The sequence below is a fragment of the Staurois parvus genome, unplaced genomic scaffold (genome assembly GCF_062004578.1).
Source record: "Staurois parvus isolate SC_StPar_1 unplaced genomic scaffold, SC_StPar_1.0 ptg001171l, whole genome shotgun sequence".
NCBI lineage: Eukaryota > Metazoa > Chordata > Amphibia > Anura > Ranidae > Staurois > Staurois parvus.
Window position 1 is genome coordinate 493393 of NW_028318967.1, and position 20195 is coordinate 513587.

General features: G+C 38.1%; 1 protein-coding gene across 1 annotated transcript in view; it reads right to left on the reverse strand.

Moving 5' to 3' along the window:
• Positions 1-250: 250 nt before the first annotated feature.
• The window catches only part of PANK3 (pantothenate kinase 3), a 30121-nt gene continuing 10176 nt past the window's right edge, over positions 251-20195 (reverse strand). The window contains exons 6-8 of the mRNA XM_089659609.1: positions 16221-16344; positions 14373-14498; positions 251-10397 (exon numbers count right to left, since the gene is read on the reverse strand). Coding sequence (XP_089515735.1) covers positions 10347-10397; positions 14373-14498; positions 16221-16344 — 301 coding nt within the window. The 3' untranslated portion in view covers positions 251-10346. The remainder of the gene's footprint in view (positions 10398-14372; positions 14499-16220; positions 16345-20195) is intronic.

A 20195-nucleotide genomic window follows, 5' to 3' on the forward strand; every position in this document is an offset into this window, starting at 1 on the left:
TAGTCACTTTGATTTTTATTTGTTATGTATTTATATTATATATTTTTGTGTAGTACCCTCATAATTGAGCGCGTCATCTAGATTTTATGTTTGTCCAGGTAATGGCTCCGAAGGTTAGCATCAGATCATGGGAGAGATCAAACTTTTCCTGTAGTTGTTAAAAATGTACTAGATTTTACAGTTTCATAATAGTAAATTTTTTTCTTTTTTAAAAACACTTTACTGGATGTCTGCCAGGATGACACACAAGTAGGTAGTTAAATGCAATCACTCATGCACATTGGTTTTATTGTATACAAGTGCAGCCTTGAAAACATAAATATTACATTAAATCAAAAGCTAATCTGTACATTCAGTAAACCGAGACATATTTTAAACAAAGCAAAAAATATAGTATACATATAATAATTTATGATGATTGTATTTTTTAAAATGATTTTAGATAAAGATTTGCAGTCTTATACGTGGTAAGGCGATATAATCAACTGAAAAGAATTATATACAATACATAGGGGTTAATTTACTAAAGCAGTAGAGCATGTTCACTTTAAAAAGTTGAATTTTCAATCAGATTAGCGAATACATAAAGTCCTGTATACTTTGAATACCTTATCATATGCTAGGACAAAAATAAATAAATAGTATTTTTGCTTGTACATTATAGGATAACTTCGCCTCATTTACTAAGCTAAATGAAAATTCACAAAGTGAACTTGTTATTTAATAAATCAAGCCCACTATAAAGCACTGAACACCAAGCAGCATTTATAATAATATCCTTTTTACTTCCACTATAGTAAACACAAGAAAAAGAACTTGCACATCTGTAATTGCTATGGCATAATGCAGGTCATCTGTTCACATGAGATACTGATAAAATGGAACAAACACAACAAACAAATTTTCATACATGGAATGATTTTTCTTTTGCGTTGCCACTGAAATATTATTAGATACATTTAGATAGGGTTCCTATAAAAATTATTCACACCCTTGAAGCTTTCAAGTTTTAATGTTTTAGAGCAGTAAGTTGTAAATCAAACGTGTGTATATATAAATATTTTTTTTTTAGAATTAGGATTTCTGCAGTGATTTAAAGAACTCCAGGATAGGCAAAAATCACCCATTAGTACACCCACTACACAAAACACCGAACAGTTAATAAAATATTGAAAATCCTTACCATTTAGCAGAAATGTTGAATTGAATTTTCATGACCTCATCTCTGTAATTCAAAAGATAACAGCATCTGCTCTGCTAAAGAGGTGGTGTAACAGCAGTAATAACAAGATATCCTCTCCTCTCTCTCTACAGTAAAAGGAAACTACAGTTTCCATCAATCACAGGGAATTGGGGCAGCACAGTGGTGTAATGGTTAGCACTTCCGCCTGGCAGCACTAGGGTCATCAGTTCAAATCCAAACCATGGCATGTTCTCCCTGTGCCTGCATGCATGTTCTCCATGTGCCTGCATGGGTTTCCTCCCACACTCCAAAAGATACGCTGGTAGGTTAATTGGTTCCTGTCCAAATTGGCCCTAGTATGTGTGTGTATGAATGTGAGTTAAGTACCTTAGATTGTACACCCCTTGAGGGTTAGGGACTGATGTGAATGTACAATATATATGTAAAGTGCTACGTAAATTGATGGTGCTATAGAAGTACCTGTAACAAATAGTAGCAAATGTGGGCAACTACACTAGGCCTGTACATGTTGAATGTGTATGACAGTCTAGGTCCACCCACCACTGCAAGTGGGGCTGAATTACATCACTGCTTCCTGGAGAAAGAACTACAGAAGGGATGTGCCAAGACCAGTGGCTGGGGGAATAGGAGGCATAGCAGCCTTACAGACAGGAAACCAAAGAGAGTTATTGGTTTGATTTGAAACCGAATAGGCTATTTCAGAATTACTGAGTGAACCAGAAGGTGAATGACATATTCAGAAAAGATAGTAAATCAGCAAAATTCTGCTTTAAATTAATACAATTAAAAAGAAACAAAAAAACAAAAAACAAATGCAAAAAGTAGTAGATGGGTCTCTGTAAAATTTGCACATCCCCCCCCCCCCCTCCACTGAACCCTATCAGCTCACTCGGGGATTGGAACTGACTTACTTGGCTATTATAGGACACAAACATGGCTATTTTTAAGCCATTCTTGTGTTTATTTGCCTTTATGCTTGAGGTAGTTGGGAATCAATTTACTGTGGTATTACAAACTTTTGATGAAGTAAATGTCTACTTAGCATGACTAGACAGGAAAAATACAAAAACACACCAATTTTGAATACGTATTCTAATTCTAAGGTATTTCACCCGTACTAACTGAATCTCAGTAGCCATCAAAAAAGCCATATCTCACTGTTCCAGTCAGCGAGGGAGTGATACCGTAGAAACACATCAAGTGGTTTTTCCCCTTTGTTAGCATTGCTGTCACCACTGAGTTGTTGCCAGCGGCTGGACTAATAGAGTGCGATAGGAGCCTTACATGGACAATCATTTCAAATCTCTTACCTACACACAGGTGACATTCATTTAACTATGTGACTTTTGAATAGAATTTCATGCACCAGTGATTTAGAGGTGACAGATATTAAAGGGGAAACCTAGCACACCATTTTTTAAATTTGTAAGTAATTAATAAAAAAATGTAAATATAAACTGTCTAGACTCCTAAATAGTACCAGGCTGTATTGCCAGGTAAACATTTTGACATACATTAGTTAAAATAGAAATTCTTTAAAAATGCACATACAATATGTGATGTACAACTTACAAATTTCATCTGCGATTAGCACCAACAGTAAGGTGTATATTTTTTTCTCATGAACAACCTACTAATTGGCAAATTACTTTTAATTATCAGTATATCTACTAATAGTAAAACCTCTATGAACTTTATGACAATTCTTGAAACAATTTTCAAAGTGCCCAAAGAAGACAATTTTAGTTTCATGTACTAACAGACATCCCATAACTTAGATGATTAAAAAAAAAACATTATATACTGTTCATTGTCAGTATAATGGAGAACTTATCCTCTGTGCTTACCCCATCCCACAAATGTGAGTGAAGCACTCTTAAATGAAACCTTACCAAGAAAAAAAAAATAAAAGACAAAAAGACATGGAGGTTGGATTGCTGTTGTGGACCTATTCTACTGCCTGGATGTCATGCAATCCCTCGATGACCATACACTCATAGACTTCTTGTGTGCAGTCTGCAGGCAAAAAAGAAAAAACAAAATTCGAACAGATTCAACCAAACAGCATAGATGGACAAATCTCCAGCACAGCCAGTTGTTGAATACCCAAACAATGATCCACTGACAAATTCAGCCTGTCTCCATTGATAGTATGCTAACATGGCCACCCACTGATCAAATTTCATCCAATTCATTAGGAACTAGCTTAAATTCAATTTCTGTGCGACTGGCTTTACATTTTGGCTTTCACGATTCATATACCTACAGTACTCCAGGCAAGTGACTGGACCCAGGTCATCATAGGAAAGACTTACATACAATGCCTTGAAAAAGTATTAATACCCCTTGAAATTTTCCACATTTTGTCATGTTACAACCAAAAACGTAAATATGTATTTTTGGGGGATTTTATGTGATAGATCAACACAAAGTAGAAGGAAAATAACTGGTTTTCAAAATGTTTTACAAATATCTGAAAAGTGTGGCGTGCATTTGTATTCAGCCCCCTTCCCCCTGATACCCCTAAAATCTAGTGGAACCAATTGCCTTCAGAAGTCACCTAATTAATAATTCCACCTGTGATAATGTTGTGGAGAAGGTAAAAGCAGGGATAGTTTAGAATATATCCCAAGCTTTGAACATCTCACGGAGCACTGTTCAATCCATCATCTGAAAATGGGATACAAGTGCACTGGTATGATCTGCACTGCAATTATGTGTTTTATTTGAGTGCATTAAATAGCAGTAGAAATGTGTACACAATTAGGTGATACAAATTGTAAATCCACTAAAATGTACTTGGCAGATCTAATATCTGATATGTATTTAAAGTGTCAAACTTTAACTGTTCTTTGCTCCACACTACTAAAACCACATAATGCAATCTTTCCTACATTTATGTGATATGTTTTGGGGATCAAATTTAAAATTTTCTTGAGATGACAAATGAAGAGATCAAAAACAAGGTAAAACAATTTTTGCAAATAAAATTACTTAAAGGCAGATAAATATATACATATACACATACATACAGCATACTGGATATCCACAATGATATTATACGCAACTCTTAACATTCCCTGGTAAAGTCTATTCTTAGAACCACCCTTTTCATTTCACAGCCTTTCCTACTGGCCTTTTAGGCTAAGTTCACACTAGCTTTGTTAGCAGATGTTACAGAAGCGTTAACGCTCCTCAAACGCCTATGAAAATTCTACACATAGCAGCACACAGTACTGTTCACACTGAAGCGTTAACGTCGCGGCAAAATTGACGCCTCATGTTGAGTCAGGAGTTGTTGAAGCCTCCCATTCAAATCTATGGTGACGCTCCTCAAACACCTGGCAGGTGTTTGCGGGGCGGTTGCGGAGAGTTAATACCATTAAACTTCATTATAGGCATTTGTGGTTCGGTTTTAACACTTGGCAAATGCCTCAAAAATGTGTTTGGGGAGCGTTTGAGGAGCTTTAAAAAGGCTTCCCAAACGCCTGTCAAACGCTATAGGGGCGTTTGGCAAGAGTTAGAAATTAGTCAAGTGTGAAAGAGCCCTTAATGTGCTGGGTGGACAGACACCAAACCAAACATTTTGACATTAGGTTTTCACTGAAGGCTACAACTGTTTATACAATGTTTTTGGTATTTTGACGGGTTCAGATTAAGCAGGAACGTCATTATATTTCTAGATTACCATAAAGAGGGCATTTATCAACTTGAATAATAAATAAAATGGGTATAAATGTGGAGCCGAGTGAATATACTCTACACAACAATAGTTACATATTGGGAATCTGCAGCTTTTTATTTATGTATTTTTTTCAACTGCTTCCAGTAATCAACTACAATAATGGAAGAAAAAAAAATTCACAGGATATAAAAAAGTTGGAAATGTAGCAATTTACTGTTTTCTAGAAAGTGGCATACAATGCAAATGGAATGTTTTCTGGAAAGCAACAACAAAAACACACATATATGTAAAACTAGTAAAGCATTTAATAGCCCTGTGATTTGCTTTGGATGTTTGTTTTTGGTACCCAAATATTTTTAGAATATTGAACTACTCCTGACATTGCTTTCAAAGAAAACAATGACCATCATTTCTTCGGATGTTAGGATCCACTAAAAATAACTCTCTATGTTGGAAAAATATATGGCAGAAGGGTATAGGAATCTAAAATATGAAATAATCACTCCCTATCCCATATCTGCAAAGGGGTTAATTTAACAGACAGCCCACCCCTATTTTAGGTGTCCCAGTGTGTTACACTACAAAGTATTTTCAAGTAAACAGAAGTTTAGGTCTTAGCATTTTCTTCTCAGACAATACAATTGTAAGGCATTCCATACAGAGTGAAATACTGGAGAAAAAAAAAAAAAGGAGAGAAAAAAAAGGGAGCCATATATTTCTACTGGCTCCGGTTTACATCCATAAAATCTGAGCTCTTCGTCAATATGTTAGCGATAATTGTGCCATCACATTTACTGTAAATAAAAATTCTAGAAAGTGCACATTTACAAATACTTCAGCTATATGGCACATGCCAGGTCAAGAACAATTGGACTATATGTAATAAATAAAATACCACTGGTAAAGAATTATATCAAGATCTTTTCCACAACATACTCTTGTTATGTCAACTGCAGCTTTCACAGTAGCGGAGGTGGAGGAGGTCCAGATATTCATAAGTGAATCCGTATTAGGATTTTGTGAATCTCAGCAGCTATAAAACTCCATTGATGAGAGATTTTAAAAAGCTGGCATTGGCACAGCAATCTAGTGTATGAAAAACCATTTTGATTACAAGCATATAAGGCAACAGAGACGAACATTTAAAGTCACAATGAATCATATACATTAAAGTGAGGTAACTTAAGGATCTGGTGTTTCATCCCAAAATAGTGCTTGCCATATAAATATTTTCTTGGAGTACATTAAGAGAACACAGGTAGTCATTTACCTTATACTACTGCCACCAACAAGAGGACTAAACACTGGCATACAACACACTGGCCTTAGGTTTGTAGCAAAGCACTATCAACAGCACGATAGTAAACAGAGGGGTGTGACTCTTGTTCCCCAATGGACTCCAAGAAAAAGGATTTTAAGTACAAACATTCTACTTTCCTTCTAATGCAGTGAGGGAAACAAGGAGTCATTAGCCTTCAGGACAGCAAAGCAACAAACAAACAAAAAAAAAAAAAAAAAAAAGCTAGTAACACCCCCTCCCCATCCAAAAAAACAAAACAAAAAGAAAACACACACACACAAAACTAGGGACTGCTTGCAGCTTAAAGAGCTGCCTGAAAGACCTTACACTTCAAGCTAGCATCAGGTAAGACCTGAACATCTACCTCAGTGGTGTCAAACTCAATTTCATCGCGGGGCCGCATCAGCCTTATGGTTGCCCCAAAGGGCCGGTTGTATCTTTAAGACTAGATGTCCAGAGCATCCCCCCCCCCCCTTACATCAGATGTCAAGAGTCCCCCACCCTCCCTTACATCACAGTGCACCCTCTTACCTTGCTGCTTCTGCAAAGAAACTGGGGGCGGGGGATCAGAGAGGGGCTGGATGCTGAGGCCCAGCGGAGGTGGAAACGAGGGGGTGCTGCAGCAGCACAGAGAGTCAACGGATCTGTAGGAGTTCTGTTCTCTCTGCTGCTGACTACTGAGACGAGGTGGGAGGGCAGAGATGAAGGGGGTGCTGCAGCTACAGGAGAGGTGTGAGGGCCACATGAAATGGCCTGGAGTGCCGGATTTGGTCCACGGGCTTTGTGTATAAAACATGTTATCTACCTGGTAGAATTTAGAGAACCTCTGAACAGAAGACCAGGTAGCAGCCCTGAAAATGTGGGAAACAGAAACTTGATGCCGAAAAACCTAAGAAGTTCTCACAGATCTACAGTAGAGTGTGCTTTGAAAGGAAATGATGGAAACCAATGCTTGGACCAGAGCCTGCACTGACTCTTCCCTCAACAGGAGGTTGTCTAAGTATTATACAATGTGGATGTCATGAGAGTACAACAAGCACACATGGCTAGTACCAGGGCCAGCACATTTTTGAACATCCAAGGTGCAAAAGAGGGCCACAAACAAAGTGCAAGGGCCCACAGCAAAGCATAGGATAAATCTACATGCACTGGAAAGTAGAGGACATGTAGTTATGGGTCTTTTAGGTCCGCTGAAGCCAAGAAATCTCCCTGGTTATGGGAGACGATGACAGACTTGGTGGATTCCATATAGATTTTTGAGCTTAAATTGAAGGCATTCAGTGCTCTGAGATCCAAGATGGAGTAGATTCCCTTCCATCTTGCATGTGTTTGGGAACCAAGAACAGGTTAGGTAAAACCCCTGAAACCATTCTGCCACTTCTTTGGGTTCAGAAGACCTGAGAGGGGCTACCTGAAGATCTGCTAATCTGTGCTGTGACACAGGAAGGTTGGAACTGAGAAACCAAGATTGGGCTAGGGTCAAAACTCTAGCTTGCAGCCATCTCCCAAAGGCGATGTAGAGCAGGTGCTTTTTAGATGCTGTTTCTGCAGTCCAACATTTTAACCAAAGTGTGTATACTGATGAGACGCATATGGAAGATGAGATGGGAAATCAGCTCATCACAACTATAGCTCATAGGCACTTAGGGGGGCAAACATATTAGAAGGTCTTTTGACAGGAAGCAGGTAGAAACTGATAGAAAGAGTTTAATTCTCTTTCAGAGTGGTATGCATTGGATCAAAACATGACCAAACATTTTAATTTGGAAATAATAGCAGAAGACTGAAACTCCTCAGAGAGCAGTTCACCCAGCAGATCAGACACAGAATTAGCAGAAGAAGGTGAGGGAGTGTGCTTGTGGACTCTGCGTAGCATACGAGCAAACAACTGGGTGGACTGGACCCAGGAGATGAGGCAATGCCTGAGGTACTCATAAACCAGCTGGATGTATGTTAGGGTTGGAAGGCTAGAAGTGACCATGGTCACAGTAGATAGGCAGCAGGAACAGGTTGAAGGCTGTGGCCCTCACATGAAGAGATCAAGAAAGTGTTGTAAGCAGAACTCAATGCCTGAAGGTCACTTCCGGGCTAGCCCTGAAACATTCAGCCCAGCAGGGTGTCGACAAAGCATTCCAAGAGCTGGGCTGAAGACAGCCAGTCAGCTATGCAAAGAGACCAGCTCTAGCAGTGATGTAGAAAAGAGTCTTAATTGAAAAAAAAAAAAAGTAGAAGAAAGATAATGCTAGCAAAATTGAGTTAGACTTTTTCCCACAGAGCTGAAGAAAAGACATACATCATCAAGACACTAGCAAAACACTGAACCATGCTGGTAGTGGGGGTTATTCTGGGCTTGCCTATAAGACCAATCCTCTTATAGACTGCAGTATTACCTGTAGGTGAATGCTTTATTGTGTCCCTCAACGGAAACATTTTTTTTAACTTTACTTTATCAGAAGTACTTTTAAAAATTAAGGCTTCAAAAATATACAGCTTCATGTAATACAGTAAAGAAAAAAAAGATACCATCCTTACTGCTACAATTAACAGTATTGATTTCAATAGTGACTCATAACTGTCAGAGAAAAATAGATAAATGAAATACAATAAACTCTTAGGGCACCTTCACACTTACACAGCATGTTGACTTAGAGCAGCGCCAAATCAGGCTTGGACTTTTTTTTCCAACAAATGTGCATCGATGTGTGTTCACAAGGGGTTTTAATTTGCCTCTCAAAATGAAATGAATTGCACTGCATTGCTTCACTGATCAACACTGTGTGCTAGCACAATACATAGGTGTGAAGCTGGCCTAAATGTGGTCACATCTATGTAACAATTTCTAACATACACCTGCTGTACATGAGACAGAAATTAACTCTCAGGTTGGTACATTAAGGCAAAACAATCACATGGCATATGTGTAAAAATAGAAAAAAAATAAAAAATTGCACTCAACATAAAATCCTTTTCTCCAGTAGTTCACGGGGGGGGGCAGACACGCCAGGCCTCTGGATATATTCTCTGCTTCTGTGTAGTGGGGCACTAAGCAAATCAAAAAGGTACAAGCCCCTCAGTAAGCACAACTACCTAAAAAAAATGCCTCGTAAAGACTTGCAAATAGCTGCATCCTGTAGAGGTGAGTAAATGAGACTGGCAGAAAAAAGCCCCTCAAGTGGAATAGAATGTATCGTGTACTCTGCCTAAATTACCTCTCTAACCCAGGGAACTGAGGTTCCAAAGCCAGATCTGAGAACCACTTAGTCCTAAGAAAAAGCAGAATTGGAAACTGGGATAATTGCTGACTTGTGAAATATGGAGTATGATACCGACCTACACATCAGGTGCGAAGATGAATTTTCAAGATATGAAGGTCGAGTATGACATGGCCAGCAGCAGTTCAGGAGTATAAATTATAATGAAAAAAAATCTTAAAACGCCTAGATCTTATGGTGTTGGAGATAGACGACCTCCTTCCTAAGGACACTAAGCTAAACTGGCTCAAATCAACACATGTAGTGTATATAGACACTCGGATGAGCTGTACCTTCAGATTTGCCTAGTTTCCAGCCTCAGATGCAAAGCTCCTCCTCCTAGAACCAAAGATCTGTTGTGTCCCCTTATAAATGCTGGGAGAAATGTAAATTACAAAAACAAATGGTCAAACTGCTACTTAAAATGAAAAGCCACAAACTCTTCATAACAATGAAAGGAATGACTAAATTAACTCTAGTTAGCTTTATCACAGTTAAGATCGGTCAAAACTTAAATTAGTGGCATTGACAAAACATATTAGATGCATATCATATGAAAAAATCCATGTTAAGACATTAGCTGCCAATAACACTATGAATGTGAATGTTTAAAGTCAGTGCAGCACAGTAGGTTCACTTTTTTCGTTCTTGATACTAATTCAGTATACAAAAATAATAACTACTGAGAGGCAAGCACTGCGTATGTTCCATTCGATGGCAGACCGTGATGGCTTTCCAGTGGACTACTCATGACATTAACTTAGCAAGTTAAAACACCGCAAAAAAAAATATGAATGCCCACCAACTTTGAGCCATAGTTCTTCTTTGTTGTATACAAACGATGCATTTTTAAAACTTGGTGGAAAAAAAGCGTCAGATTTCTTTAGCTTGGTAATGTATTGCAATTCAAGAAAAATTGGGCAATCCCAACAGAGCACCAACAGCACCAAAATAACCCTGATGGAGAAAAAAACAAAAACAAAATTAGAGCAGGTATGCAAATAAGAGATAATCATATACTAAATATTTTCCTCTAGAGAACCTTTATCAACTTTTTTCACTATGGAGGAACACTCCATATAATTTTCAGGTCTCTGTTAACCCCTAACAAACATGCTGTAAATAAGTGTCAGATTACTTGACTTTAAACTTGTTCCAGGTAAGAACGTAAACACTGAACCTTGGGGTACACCACTAATAACCTTAGAACATTCAGAGTATGAATCATTAAATCACTACTCTCTGAATATAGTCTTTTAGGGCCAGTTCACATTACATGCGTTTCAGTCTGCTTTATTTCTGCATCCAAAACACACAGAAAGTAGGTTATATGGTTGTCAATGTCATAGTTCACATCAGTGCTTGAAGTTCCAGTGCGTTCCGGATGCAGAAAAAAAAAAGTAGAACAGGCTGCATTTTTTTCTGCACAGAACATGGCCCTATTTAAATTGAAGGAAAAAAAATTAACTGGAACGCATAAAAAATGCACCAGTATGTGTCAAAAACGCACCGGGACGCACCAAAAACGTGCATGCAGAAGTGCGTCCGGAATGCATCTGGACCGTGTTTCTATAGTGTGAACTGACCCTTAGACATTTACAAATTGAATTTTCTAAGCCTACAGTCTTTAATCTACCCATTAGCCATGTGTGGGGAACTATGTAGATCTGTTTGATAACTTTGATCCTTTGTGAATCCTTGCTGAATAATTCTTATAACATAGTTTTCTAGAAAAAATGCTTCTATGTAGTTTTCTTAATAAAATTCCCAATTATAGAAGTTAAAGTAACTAGTCTGTAGTTCACCTGGTAAAGGCGTTGATCTTTTTTTCTTTATTTATTTTTTTTTAATATGTGCACCAAATTGGCCTTGTGCAATCAAGCAGTAACACACCAGTCATTAGAGTCTCTAAAAAAATAGAAATAATGGTCTTAGAATAACACTACTCGACTCTGAGGAAACATTGGCGTATAACATCTGGTCCAGGTGCGTTATTCTGTCTAAATGTTTCTGGACGATATCTGAGCCATTACAGTTTTCTTGGGCTAGGTTAGGTAAATATGTATTAACAGTATATATGTTCATATAGTATTAACATGGTAACACTATCCCCATTATGGACTTGAGCTCCTCCATTTTTCTTTGTATACATAGAGCTGAAAAAAAGTATTTAATAAATTTGTCTTCTTTTTCTCCCCAGTCAACAACCACAAGTTATCTTGTAAAGGTCCTACATGTTCAGACCTGACCTATTTACTATACTTTTGCGGTTAGTCCTACTCTTTTGCAACCTGTTGTTCAATTTGAAATTTTGCAGCCTTTATTTACTTTTTACATATTTTGTTATATACTTTGTAACTTTCAAATGAGGATAGTGTTCTTTATGGCTAATATAACTTTGGGCGTGTGCCACAAAGGTTTTCCTTTTAAAACCACTGTCCATATGGATATTTTATGCAGTGTGTTTATATACAGTTGATTTGAAACATTCACATTTTTGCTTTTTTTACTTTGATGACAATATCTACTTCCAATCTAATTGGAGAGCAACCGTCAAGAGGAAAATGTTCACTCTTGGAATGTGTTTTTCATCACTTCAGCATGTGTTTGTTGACCGCGAACATTAAATTAAATCATGTTATGGTTATTACCATCTAGATGATCTTTTATATGAATTTTAGTAATAAAAATCTGCATTCCCGCCCCCCCCCCCCCCCATTACCAGGTCCAGCAGAGCATAATTTCTAGTTGGGGCTTCTATAAACTGTACCATAAAATTACCTTGCACCAGATTTAGAAATTTTCCCTATTTCACTGCTCCACCAGCCACATTACTCCAGTCAATTTCAGGGTAGTTCTGTGTGGCCTGTAACAAGCTTCAATAGATAAACAAAACTAAATATAAACTTCTACGCCACCTAATAGAGAGAATGCTAGCAGCAGCTTCACCATTTCACTAACTGTTCCCTCTGATGAAGTCACGTGAGTGTGATGCAATGCATAAGGGAGTGCCCGTGGGCAGACGTAATTGAGTTTAACAGGACTTGAAAGTGCAGCCTGGAACTGGTGATGTTTAACCTGTTTTATGGCATTTATATTTATTTGCACATGAGTTCAATACCTCTTAACATAATAAAGACACAATTGTTAATACATACTGCACCACTGGAGTGTCCTTTTGTCTCCTCCATTAAGGGCGATTATCTCAGACCTCCAACCCCCCCCCAAAGGGACCGGATCCTATATCTGGCTTGATGTTTTAAAAGTTAAAAGATGTTGTATCACTTCTACATGGTTAATCGGGAGAGTAAAGGAATCCTTACAGATTTGGCATTACAAAGCGCAATTTGATTGCTTGGAGGTGAGATTTCTGTGAGCACTAAGGTGACACTGTCTGCATGTTTATAGCACTGATCTGATGGTGTGGGTTTGATCACACGAAGAAGCAAATGGGCTGTGAAGAGTTGGATTGTCCGTAATACACTGATTATTTCGCCTACTATGGACTTGGTTCATGGACATTTTATTTATTATATTGATTTGTATCATTACACTTTTACTCACATTTTGTTTATTCATGTTAAGTTTTATGTACGTGCAATGCAGCATTGATTCTATTTATGTTATCATTTAAGCTTCAATAATTACCTTTGTACCCGCATATTCAGCTCCACCCATACATCCTCAGAACAATCACAATCTCCATTAACAAGGTCATCTTTTACACTCACTTTTAGATCACTTCTCACATAGAGAAGAGACACTGTCACCTTTTCGTTTTACCCTCTCTCTCTTCGAAAGAGAATAGCCAGAAATATTAACAGCCCAGTCATGTAAAGAATGAAGCCACAGTTCAGAAATACCAATTAAACCACAGTTCTCTTCAGGCACCAATGCTTACAACTCTCCTATTTTTCTTGGTAGACTTGTGGCATTGCATTTCCCTTATCTTTTTTGTAGTACTGTAATTGCTGATGGTTGTTTGTACCCCTGCTTGACTTATCTGTACATTCTATTCTAACTCTCTCTCCCCCTTAATCCTAGTTTAAATACTCCTACTGCCTTCCCATAAACTTCTCCCTTAGCACAGCAAACACCTGTTTACTTAGATGCAAACCATATTTAAAAGAGTATGGTCAAGTCTCTTTTTTGCCATACTTCTCTTGTGGGACAAAAAGGAATGAACTTACTTTTGCTCTCCTGTGACCCAGAATCAGCTAATAGGTGGACCCACTGTCAGTAAATGTCACAAAGCTGCTCTAGGCTCTGGAAGGGTCCCAACCATATTGTTGGGAACCACCCACCTGTCTGACTGACAGTGGACTCTGCTTCTCAGCATAGGGCAGTCAGCTGAAGACAGCTGTGCCCACCCTCTTCCCCAGCCTGATGCTCCAGTAAGCGCTGGAGGGGTAGAGTGGAGAGTGGTGAAAAAACAGTCAACTGTTCTCCATTCCAATAAATTCTATAAATATTCTGGAGGGCAAGTGGTTAACACATAGGTTGCGACCCAATGAAAATTAGTTCTTTTCCTCTTTCACCAGGTTTTCAGCCCTGCATTTAGTTCTCTAAACTAGAGCTGCCTTTAATGTGTTGTGCATGGCAAATAATAGTATCCTTCAGTAATCTTATTTTGTTATTTCACATTTTGAAGAATACATTTCCAGAAAAGGAGTCTGAAGTGCTGAAGCCTTTTGCACTGTGCTGTCAAACATGAGCACACTTTTTTTTATATTGCAGAGATCTCTGATTTAAAGATGGTAATAATAAACAAAATCAATTAAAGCAGAGATTAGATTTATACAAGTATTTAATTTTAGACCATGAGAACAAGTGAACTGAATCTTTAGGTTCTGATGATTAAGGGACTTGTGTGCATACAACCTAAACAGCTGTATGCATATAAAGACATAAAAATATGTTCTTAATACGAACCTCATGTTCCAGAAACAAGGCTTTGAGTTGACCATTTGACCAATAATCCAATGCATATGCAAGAAGCTTCATAGACAGTGTGTTAACACGGAGAAAATTGCCAACAAAAATGACTCGGTTTATTTTCTAGAAAACAAAAAATATTTAGTATTAGTCTTGATTAAATAAAGCAGAAAAGCACCAGAGGAAAAACTAAAACATACAAATAGAGAACCCAAACCGCATTCACCCACATTATTTAGGAGCGGCTTGCATTCAGTCTAAATATATTTGAAAAGGAACTGAACTGTGGAAGCCTTGCCCAAAAAAGGCAGGCAGAGGACAAAAGACTAGTCACCATAGTATTACTTGTGGTCTCACTGCACCTGATCTTTCTCTTTTGTTGACTTACAATGCCTTTTTATGCACTGTGTTTCAAATGTGCATGTTTCCATTTTAGCAGGGCTTTGGCTTCTGCAGATCAGAATTCCCAGCAAGGAAAACAGCATGCAAGAGAGTAGTGATATGAGCAAATCTCACTTCAAATCATCTGAGACTAGCAGTCAGAGGCAGCAGTGTCTTAAAATGTATGTATAACCTATCAATAAATTACTCTTCTTTGCTGATAGAAGTCACAAGACTGTTCTAACTGCTGATGAGGAAAAGTAATTAGCAGTTTATATTTGCTAAAATAAGTGCATTTCCATGTACTGTGGGAGACCAGATAGAGTGAATGCAGAGTCCTGGGTTTAGTAACACTTTAAAGTGGTACACGTGTATATTTGAATAGATATATGTGGACATTTTTGTTTCCACATACCATTTACAAGAGGTTCATCAGTATTTTTTGAGCACATTGTGAAGGTATTTAGTAATACCGGTCTTACCTGTTCTATACGCTGGACTGTAGTCCAGGCTTGGCAGTTCACAATGGGCATACCTCTGAAGCGGTCTTCAGGGACTGAGTTCCATTGTGATAGATCATGGCCCTGGACCTGTAAAGCATTCTGCAGTAAACAATGTGTTGCACCAGATGCTGAGGTGAGCAGCCCATGTAGGATACAGTGCCCAAAGCAACATCACAGGCCATCCCCACAGCATGGGCACGGCTCCCAAGGTTGCACTGATTCAGAAACATTGCTTCTGTAGACAGTGAGCACTGACTGAAAAAATCTTGTACATTCTACTTATATTGTGTATATATATATATATATATATATATATATATATATATATATATATATATATATATATATATATATATATATACACACATACATATACATACATATACACACACAAATATATATACACATACATACATACACACACACTGCATTTACTTTATAACAAAAAGTGAATTTAGTATCATTTTAAAATATATTTGACAACAAAAATAATTACAGATAGGTTATATCTCACAGCTTTCATAGCCCTGTACAATGCTGCTTGATTTATAGTCAACAAGGCAGCACTATAAAGAAGCTGAAAGACATGAGACAAATCTTCCTAAAAAGGTATGCATACATCAACATCATATTTATTTACATTACTGTACATGAAGTGCAGAAAAAGCAGGAATGACAGGATCAGACTGACTACAAAAGCAACAATGCCAGCAGAGTTGCGCAAAAAAAAAAAAAGGAAGAAAAGGAAGTTTGCCTACTGGTCAGCAGTAGGTAAGTACGTTTAGTGGCACCAGATCCGATGTTTATTTGGCCTGATGATCCGATGTGTCAAAAATGTGCTCATATGTTAAGGTTTTGAGGTTGAGCACCTAAAAAAGCAGCAGAATGGCAATTGTGGACAGGTGGTAAAATGCACCTGATAAATTGCTAAAAGCTGCTATCAACATTACTTAAACTTTACCTCATTGACAGCACACATCCTTGCTATTGATCCAATATTATTGGTAATTGTTACCAATGTAGCACGAGCCAGATCTTCTTTACTAACAGACTCTCGTTTATCTTTGCATATCATATTGCCAAAACTATAAAAAAAAAAAAACATAATTGAAAAGAGGCATCAATAATTCAAAATGAGGAATACACAACTTCATGATTGAAAGCATTCTGAAGAAAAAAAAAACAAAACAATATGGAAAGAAATGATATATCTAAGATAATCCAAACAGACATGAAGGGAAAAGCTTCCCTTAAATTGTGGAATTATTATCCCGAAGCCCTGTAACTCACTTTTCCCTGACAACTTTGTCTGATGTAAAATGTCTAAAAATTATAAAGGCTTGGGAAATTAAAAAAAGCATATACTAAATACCATTTATACAAGTAGAAACCACATACAGTTGGGTGTAGAATAATATATGGTTCTTTATAGCGGGAATTTAAAAAAACCCTGTGCTCACTCTATGGGCATTAAAGTATTTACATATTCATAAGCAGTAAAAGCACTTTGAAACAGGCTCTCATTCATATACGTAGACTACACATTTATTACTCCTAAAACCATTACAAAGCAGGTGGCTTATGCTTACTCTCAACTTCAAGTGAACCTGATTTGGTGTAAAACATTTCTAAGGTTAAATGTTTATACTTGAGATCCATCTGTTTATATTGAGGAAACACTATATATCCAGACCCATGATGTGGGCATTTATTTTCTACTCTTAATCCCTTTTAACAAGTCTGAGAAACTGTTATCCAATCTCATGCAAAGGTTAAGGAAAAAGCACAAGGCTACCTGCATTAAAGCAGAATTGTGCCTGTAAAACAAATTAAATTAGCATTCTGTAACCTCTTGCACCCAATGTAATGCATATGCCTATCGGCAAAGAGACAGGGCTTTAAAGCCCACACACTGCACATATACATCTATGGGTGGCAGAGCTTTCTGTGCTGGCAGCACGCTCACTGAGCACTCCTAGCACAGTGACTGGACTGTTGAAGACAGCTCTCGGTCCTTATTAATGATTGGGAGTTGGTGGAACCTGTTCCCAATCATGTGATTACTGTGACAGTCACTGTGGTCATGTGATCAGCCATTCCTTCCCCTTCCAGGTGTGCAGACCCTATAAAAGGGGCGCTGGGGCTGGGCGGGAAGGGGTTATTACGACAGTGTAAAGAACAAACAAAACAAAAAATCACCTTTAGCTTATAATCTCTGATTAGAAGCAGCAGAGCTGCTTTTCTGCATGTCACAGTGCCTAGGCAGCTACAATTCTTCACGTCTCACAGGAGCCTGTCAGGAAGCATATCTTGTCCACTCCTGCTGCCGATCACTGGATTACATTGATGGTCCAGGTCTAGGAACAGTAAGAGCTGCCCAGTGATATCTTGCACCTCCATTAATATGGTGGTCTCACTGCAGCCTCACAACACTGTGGGACAGATGAAAAAGTGGGCCTCAGCAAAAGAGTAGCTGCAGAATGCCTACTTCAAGTGCTATGTCATTCATGACTGCCTTTCCTTCTACATGGGAGAATAAGGTTGTCTGAGTCTAAACATGCTTTAATAAATAGAGAAAGCCCAGTTTTACACAAACTCAAAAATGCTGAGATAAAAAAAAAAAAAAAAAATATCATTTTAACTTTCTGGGTGCACAATAGATATATATTAGGGATGCACCGAAATTTCGGCCACAGAAACATATCGACAGAAAATAGCCCTACCGGCATTTTGCCGATAGGAAAAATTTAGCCGATACAGGTGCCGATACAGGAGACTGTATGTACTGCAGATGTGAGGAGGCAGCTGAGAAAGAAAAGAGGAACACTGTATACAGTGACTGGCTCTCACTATGGGGTTTATTTACTAAAGCTGGAGAGTCCAAAATCAGACTCCCTCCTGCATAGAAACCAATCAGCTTCCAGGTTTCATTGCCAAAGCTTCATTGAACAAGCTGAGGTTAGAAGCGGATTGGTTTCTATGCAGAAGGGAGTCTGATTTTGGACTCTCCAGCTTTAGTAAATAAACCCCTATATGTCAGTACCGGTTTTTAAATGTAAATTACTGGCTTTTTTTTTTGTTCACTGCAGCTCACAGAATTTGCTGTCACTTCCCTGCCCCCCCCGCTAAAAACAACAAAGTTTCCGTTTAGTTTATTTCCCGAGATAAAACAAAGTTTCCTTTAGCTCCGGGGAAAGTGACAGCTAATTCTGTGAGCTATAGTTAAGAAAAAAAAAAAAAAAGACAGAAATTGCATTTAAAAACCGGCACTGATATATAGTGACAGCCAATAAGGGAGCCTCTCTGTATACACTGCTCCCTCACCATATACACTGCTCCTTTCCTGCCCCCTCCTTGCACACACTGCCCCCTCCCCCATACAAAGAGGACCTGTCACTCATATGCTATCACATAGGGCAGGGGTGGGCAACTGTGGCCCTCCAGCTGTTGTAGAACTACAAGTCCCATGAGGCATTGCAAAACTGAGAGTTACAAGCATGACTCCCAGTTGAAGGGCCACATTGATTTGATCCCCTATGTGATAGCAATAAAATCACAAGTAAAAAAAAAAAAAAAAAAAAAAGGAAGAACAAAAATATACATGAAAAGTAGAAAAAAAAATTATATATATATATTTATTAGGCTTTACCAAATTTATAATGTAACTTTTAATAACTTTATAACCTGTATAATGCTCCCATGTGTTAGCTGCTCAGCTCAATTCATCCTGGAGTACTACTGTGCACAGTCTCTAAGTTATGTACACCCAGAAAGTTAAAATGATGTGCAAATGGGGGAATCACCCTTTGAGAAACCTACAGCATTAATCCCTGACATACATGATTTAAAAAGATAGCTTCAAAGGCTAAGTTCACCTTTGAAGCTATCTTCTCAACAGGATACACACATATCTGGGGTGTAACATGTTGAGTATCTGCCTCTTCTTCCCCCCGATCCCCCATCCTAGTGACACCTGGCCAGGGATGCTCTTCTTGCACCCCCGTTGTCACAATTTGAAACCAGCAGAGCCATGTGGGACTCTGCCCACAAGGCGGCTTCATTTATTCATTCACAGAGTTCTGTGAATGAATGCCTACAGGTACCGTTGGCCTTTGCGGCAGATGATTAGTAGTTCTCAATAAACTGCAAGGAGCTCTTGTAGTCTATTGAACTTCCCGTACTTCAGCAACTACCTTTCCATATCTAAGGAACTGTCAGACATTATACTGACAGTCTGCAATACCCTGACACTGTATCCACGATCTGCTCTTTGCGGGTGCAAAGCTTTACAGGCTTTGAAGAAAGAAAAAAAAATAAATACATTAAATATATTAAAATTAACATTTTTTTTTACTTGCAAGAAATGTGCATTTATTATTTATTTTAAGGTGAATTTATCCTTTAACAACATAGTAACATTTAATTCTTGAAAATATATGGGCTTGTAGCACAAGTTACGCAATGCACCAACATGATAAGGGCTACAGGAAGACAGTGTAACACTGTGGCTATCATACTCATATATCCATTTTTATTGAGCTGTGCGCTAATGTTGCCATTGTACTGGAGCTTTATATGTTGCAGTCTAGATGGCCATTTTATTTATATTGGCCAAATTAGTTGTGCACAAGCACATAAGGTTTTTGACATTTGGTACCACAGTGCACACCTGTATGATTTTTGCTGTATACGCATACTGCATTAGAAACTTAAAGTCCACAGGCAAAGGCATTAGTTTGAGCACAGGTCCATGCAAATAGAATGTTGAGAAAAAAAATCACAGGGTGTCCCTGGCAATGTCATATCATGTTCACTTTGAAAGGATAAGTTCACCTTTGGAACATGTTACATGTTCCACCCTTTTAGCTTGGAACATGTAACATATTTCCATAGCCGCAGCAGCACCTGCCACCCCCCTCCCTCAGACAGATAGTAA